We start from the raw sequence: 6,538 nt of genomic DNA, 5'->3' as shown, positions 1-6,538 counted from the left end.
GAACCTGTGTAAAACACAGGACTAGGAAGGGCTGAACCTGTGTGGACTTTTTCTATTGCTGTGATTAGCCAGCTCAAGCAACTGAGACTGGTGCTGTGAGACTCCTCACAGGCATCTTACACTGGATACAATATTCCCTGACAAAAGCCTGGCTGCAAGGATAATGCTAGTGGCTCTCATGAGGTCAAAAGCTGAGCATGCAATAACCCCACCAAAAGGAATGTAAAAACAAGGGTATTTCCTCCTGGATGATGTCTTCTCCCAGCTTATCACTGCGTGGAGGGCCACGGCCCATGGGGGTTCTGTGTCTGACACCCCTGAGGCACCATGAAGACAAGTGCACACGGAGAAGTCTGTACTTTTGACGGTTTCAGACAGGGGAAGGTGAGATCCTACACTGAACCTGTCTGAAGAGGTCAAGTGAGGCACCTGCATTATCTGTCAGGGAAATTTTCCATAGAGACCCAGAGATTAAGGAGGGGGCAGATTAAAGAATCAGCCTTTGTCAGTAGTATTCAAGCCTCTTTAAGTTCAAAGAAAACTAAAAGAAAGATGATTAAACTCGTCAGCAAACCAGAGGTGAGATATCTGACGCAACTGAGCTAAGCCCATTACCGCGTATTAGGTATAATTAGCATTTGGACGCAAGCAAAGCTCTTACCCAGAGGATTAAACCCTGGACTGAGCAGAAATGCTGTCAGGGACAATTAGGAAACACCCTATCAGAGGAGGGGGCAGAGGAAGTGCATGGAAGAACATCTTGTTCCTCAACAGCCTTTGCATCCACAGCCATCAGCTCTCGCCCAGCAGCTGCATCCCAGTGCCGGCGGCAGCAGAAGAGCTCTGGCAGCCTGGGAAGCACTGGGGTGAGGCAGCACAGCACTTGCAGAGAGCTAGAGAAGGAAACCCAGTCGCACCGAGCGTTTGCCAAGCTATCTGTTTGGTGTGGTCCCAAGGACGATCCAAGTACCCAGGTACGGGGAGGCAAAATGCTGGGAAATTCCTCTGGGAAGCTGCCATGGGTGTTTCTTTTGCATCTGTGATCGTCGGTCTGCCTGCCCACCCATATCTGGCTGTGTGCAGGGGCAGCTGGTTCTCGAGGCGTGGGGACTGGGGCAGCTCTCTTGCTGTGGGGCAGGACCCTCTCCAGCATGAATGGAGACATCTTTTCTTGCATGTGATAGCAGGTGAGTCCCACCAACAAACTGGTGGGAGGACAGCTTGATTCCTCCTGCAAGACAGAGGCTGTTCTCTGACATTAAGGTTGCTTTCCATCCTCTGCCCTTTCTTTTGGTGATGTGTGGGCGAATAGGTAGAGGGAGGTTGGTAAAGAAGAGGTTAGAATTTGTCCCTTTTAGTTTCATTGAGTGCCCTTTCTTGAATTAATGCAGGTGAGAAAGAAGATGAATGGTGATTTGGGCAGATTCTTTTTCCTACCAAATCCCAGGTATCAAGTAGCTGGCAGGTGGATATAAATACTTCAGACTGGGGGAAAGGGAAACTCCAAGGACTGAGTCTTCCCATTAGCTATTTCTCTATTGAGTGAAGGACAGCGACAAGGCATGGACTCAAGGAACTAAGAGGAGTTGACACTCAAATATGTTTTTGTGGTTAAGGTACCATGCTGGGAACTCACTTGGAGACAGAGCTCAGCTGCCTCTTACATGTTTTGGATGTCAAGACAAAGGGTTGGAAATCTGTTAGCTGGTTTGTTTCTTCTGTTGTACTTCTGGGGGTAACCTGTGAGAGGGGTGCCAAGTATCTCTGCACGTCAGATGAATTGAAGGTGCTTAGAAGTGGATGTGTGTCTCTCGCAGTTCAAGAGGGGTACCTAGCATTGAGATAGACACCTTACTGATGAGAACTGCTCCTGAGTTGGAGGCATGATACTATATTTTGAGGCATTATCAAATATGACATGGAGCAGTTTTCCAATGCAAAGCATTTTGCTGTAGGGTAGTACCATCTGAATTCCTCACTGGTCCTGAGGACCAGTAAGGCACCAAATTCTCTCTCTGGTTTGGAGCCAAACTGCCTTCACCTCTCAGTTTGGCCCTAAAAAATTGAGAGTCAAAAAATTTTTTCATTCCTCCCAGCTGTGCAGTCCAGGTCATACGGATCACTGCACTTCCATTTCCATTCTGTAAAAGATGCAGGTGACAGTGTTTGTCTGTCCTGCCACCGCACTGTGAGGATAAAACTGTAAATACTGGGTTAGTGTTCAGGTGCTTCAGAGATGGCAGCCAAATAAGTAACTTCTACAATGTGAGCTGATCCCTGTGTTTGTAGGCACAGTGTGTGCTTAGGAAGCATTGTGTTACAGGCGGGGGAACAGCATCTGTGCGTATTTCAGCTGCAGACACAACCATCTGCTGCTCCATTTGGGGCTGCTGGAACCCGTCCAGTCTTCTGCTTGGGATATTACAGCTGAGACAGGAGCCCGACCGCAAGCAACAGAAGAACTTGCATGCCTCTAGGTGCTACCATTAGGATCCATCCTACTGCCAGCACAGATGGAAAGATGTCAGGGGTGCAGTATTCCCAGATTGCCACAGATACAGAAACACAGCTCTTTGCCTTGCACTGATGTGCAAGGGACACAGGAGGATTGCTTGGATGGTCTTTCTCCTTGCATCTCAGGCTTTGCTTTCCAGCAATTTCTCTGGCTATTTCAGGACTGTCGAAGACATGAGCTGTCTTCAGACTAAGAAATTAAATACCCATCTTTGATGGCATTTATAATCCTGAGATTAAAAGTCCAGAGTGTCATTGGAGGTGATGTTGGGGATTAGGCCAGAGCACTATGGTGACATAATGGGATTAGTCTTTAGTACCAAATCTTGAATTCCATCAGCCTGGCTGCACATGGACGAACACCTGGAGACAGGAGTTATGTAATAGTCATGGGGAAGAACGTGATTTCAAGGAGGGGAGAAAAAGTTGGCAGTTATTTATGTTCCATATATGCACTTGGTCAGATCATTCTAGCATACTAATTAGCACAAAATTTGATGAAGGGTTGGAAGCTCCCCCCTGGGAACTGGTGAGAGCTATTGCTGTCCTCTCTGGGAAGGAAGCAAAGGGCTCTAAGTGCAGAAGTTCTGCCGTCTGAGGCAGGAGAGGTGTCTCCCACACAAGAATTGGTCCCTGATAACTATTTAGCCCCTGTGAAACGGAGCTTGGCTCATGTGCAGTGTGGTGCAGAGGAGGTCAATGCGTGTAATAGAATACTCAAAAATACCAAAATGGATATATCCTGGGGAAAGTTACACGCTTTGCTTTCCTAAATCCTGAGAAATCAACTTCTGTCTAAAATACAGTCTCCAATGCTTTGCCTTAGCCTTCTTTACAATCTTTTAAAGATACTGTGCTATTTCCCTTAAGGTTGATATTGACAAACACGAGGCCCTAGTTGCAGCTGCACCCTGACTAAGGGCCTGCCTAGCACAGCATCCCACTTCCATCAGTGCCCAAAAGGTACTGCTTAGGCACAAGTATAAGAACAGGTGAAGTATATCATGATGATTCCCAAGGATAGGATATTTCTTTGAGCCCTAAGTGTGTCTTTATGGCTCCTAGCAGTCATATCCTGAACCAGTCCTTAGCTCAAATATCCCTTGTTTGGCATCCTAATTCAAGCATGCCAGATGAAAGGTGGTGCTATCCTGCTTACTTTGTATGCATTCCAATCTTTATTTATCTTTAACATCTTTATCTTTAATAATTATACTTTCCATAATTCTGTCACCTGACTACTGTTACCTAGAAATGATAATCAGAGTGTTGCATCAGTCCTTGCCATTATCTTGCAGACAGAGGGATCTGAGAGAGGCGTGCGCCTGCCACACACAGCAGCCCAGCCATGAGTGAGAAACCAGCCACCACCCTCAACACTGGAGATACTCCAAGTGGTCCCACTACACCACGCAAGGGGCCTCCCAAGTTCAAGCAAAGACAGACAAGGCAGTTCAAGAGCAAGCCTCCTAAAAAAGGAGTAAAAGGGTAAGGTCATTTTGGAAAGGAAAGAAACCATGCCAAAAGAAACCAAGGACAATTGTATGAAGTTCAACAAGGCCAAGTGCCGGGTCCTGCACTTGGGTCACAACAACCCCATGCAACGCTACAGGCTTGGGCAGGAATGACTGGAGAACTGCCCCGTAGAAAAGGACCTGGGGGTGCTGGTTGACAGCCAGCTGAATATGAGCCAGCAGTGTGCCCAGGTGGCCAAGAAGGCCAACAGCATCCTGGCCTGTATCAGAAATAGCATGGCCAGCAGGAGTAGGGAGGTGATCGTGCCCCTGTACTCGGCACTGTAAAGGCCACACCTTGAATACTGTGTTCAGTTTGGGGCCCCTCACTGCAAGACATTGAGATGGTGGAGCGCGTCCAAAGGAGGGCAACAAAGCTGGTGAAGGATCTAGAGAACGAGTGCTATGAGGAGTGTTTGAGGGAACTGGGCTTGTTTAGTCTGGAGAAAAGGAAGCTGAGGGGAGACCTTATTGCTCTCTACAACTACCTGAAAGGAGGTTGTAGCAGAATTGGGTGTGGGTCTCTTTTCCCAAGTAGCAAGTGATAGGACAAGAGGAAACGGCCTCAAGTTGTGCCAAGGGAGGTTTAGATTGGATATTGGGAAATATTTCTTCACTGAAAGGGTTACCAAGCACTGGAACAGGTTGCCCAGGGCAGGGCTTGAGTCACCATCCCTGGAGGTATTTAGAAGACGTATAGACGCTTAGGGACACAGTTGAGGGGTGGATTTGATAGTGTTACCTTTAGGGTTGGACTCGATGATCTTAAAGGTCTTTCCTAACCTAAATGATTCTATGATTCTGTGATTCTAAGATTCTATGATTTTATGATAGTTGGGTGGCTCTCCACTGCTAAGCTGGGCTCTTGTGGTACCATCTTCCCTTGGGCAAGGAGTCAGGAGGCTTCCCCTGCCCCCTAGTGCCATCAGCTCTGTTGCCTGGAGCTGCTTCTCCTCATCTGCTACCGACCCACACTTCTCCTTCCACAGCTGGGGATGCAGGGAAGCTCCCCTTTCCTGGGTGCTGCTGGCCCAAACTCACCCCTCGCCTGTTCTTTTCTACTCTAGGTTTGGAGATGACATCCCAGGCATGGAGGGACTGGGCACAGGTAAGCGCTGCAGGATCTTGTTGTCACACCTTGCTTTAACACAAGTGCAGTCATGCTTCAGTGCGGGAGAGGACTATCTGGGGTGGCCTCTCTGTCTCCCTGGCCTTTCTGCAGCTCTCAGGGTCACCAGAGAAGCCTAAGACTCCCTCCACAAGCTGCCACTGTCGTGCTTATGCTTACGTATACTACAAGACAGAAAAGCTATTTAGGCATGCTTCAATTTTGCAATACTTTCCTTTGGCTGCAAATGTGCTTGTTTGTCTTTGTTTTCTGCTAATATGCTGGCTAAGAATTTCAGCAGAATGAGGTTCTCAAAGAAATGCCAAATGCTAAGCTATTAATACCAAAAATCACAGGAACTAAATCCCAGCTGGTTAAGTATTTGTGTTATCACCAGAATCCTAATTTTAAGAATTTTATACACCCGTCTGGAACTGAGAAACACACACTTGGATGAGGTCTAGGCAGTCAGAAGTTCTTAGGTATCAATAACAACTGCCCCTACCAATAAGTTACAGATCCTGAATGTTGTAGGCCAAATTATTCAACATCTGATTTAAGATGGTACATGTCTTCAAGAAGGTCACAGTTTGGCTACAGGCAGTTTTTAAGAACAGGAAAAAACACATAACCAGAACAAATTTTCACACCAGTCTACACAGTCACTGAAGAGCCTATAGGAAATACTGGTTTGCGTTTTCTCACAGAGGAAGATAACACAGGAGAAAATACACCAATCTTGTTCAGTCTGGTAGGTAGTACCAGATTTGAAGAGCTCATCTGCTCATTTAACTTTCAAGTGGAGTCTCATTCTTCTTGCTCTTCCCACCTCTAATATTTCCTGAGTAAATCAACCTTTCTATTAATATAAAAGAAACCCAAGAACTGCTGTGACCAGAACCCATTTCTCATTCTCTCTCTTTTGCAGATATCACAGTGATTTGCCCATGGGAAGCTTTCAGCCATCTGGAACTGCACGAGCTGGCCCAGTTTGGGATCATCTAAGGTGCCAGCACCTCTACTGCTGTCACCTGGTGACTCCACAGATCCCAGCATGGTCTTCATCACATTCAACACTTATTTTTGGCCCTTACATCCACCTGCTCATGGCCAGGGTGGTTTTGTAAGAGCTAATTATGAGAAAGTCCTTTGCAAATTAATTTGGCAAAGAAGTTATTCAGGACCCTGAACAGAACTCATGTTCCATGTGATGAAACTATTGAAAAATGTCTTAATGCCTCCCTGCACCATATCCTGTCTTCTCCCACTGTCATAGATCTTCATGTGTATGGAGATAATGGGAGGCTGTATTTGAACTTTTCCCCGGGTTAGCTGAGATACTGTGTGCATGGCTGTGCATGTACGTCCAGACCTAATTAAACCAAGACCATTCTTTGTTCTT

General features: G+C 46.7%; 1 protein-coding gene across 1 annotated transcript; it reads left to right on the top strand.

Moving 5' to 3' along the window:
• Positions 1–3,862: 3,862 nt before the first annotated feature.
• Positions 3,863–6,141, top strand: PDE6H (phosphodiesterase 6H; the record flags this gene model as incomplete). The annotated part of the gene is made up of 3 exons (XM_081997926.1): positions 3,863–4,002; positions 5,096–5,136; positions 6,065–6,141. The coding sequence occupies 3 exons, from the start codon at positions 3,863–3,865 to the stop codon at positions 6,139–6,141; spliced, it is 258 nt and encodes an 85-aa protein (XP_081854052.1).
• Positions 6,142–6,538: the final 397 nt, after the last annotated feature.

Source organism: Phaethon aethereus, assembly GCF_964289735.1.
Source record: "Phaethon aethereus genome assembly, chromosome: 1".
Taxonomy (NCBI): Eukaryota; Metazoa; Chordata; class Aves; order Phaethontiformes; family Phaethontidae; genus Phaethon; species Phaethon aethereus.
The sequence above is the reverse complement of the archived record's forward strand: the minus strand, read 5'-3'. Positions and strand labels throughout refer to the sequence as shown.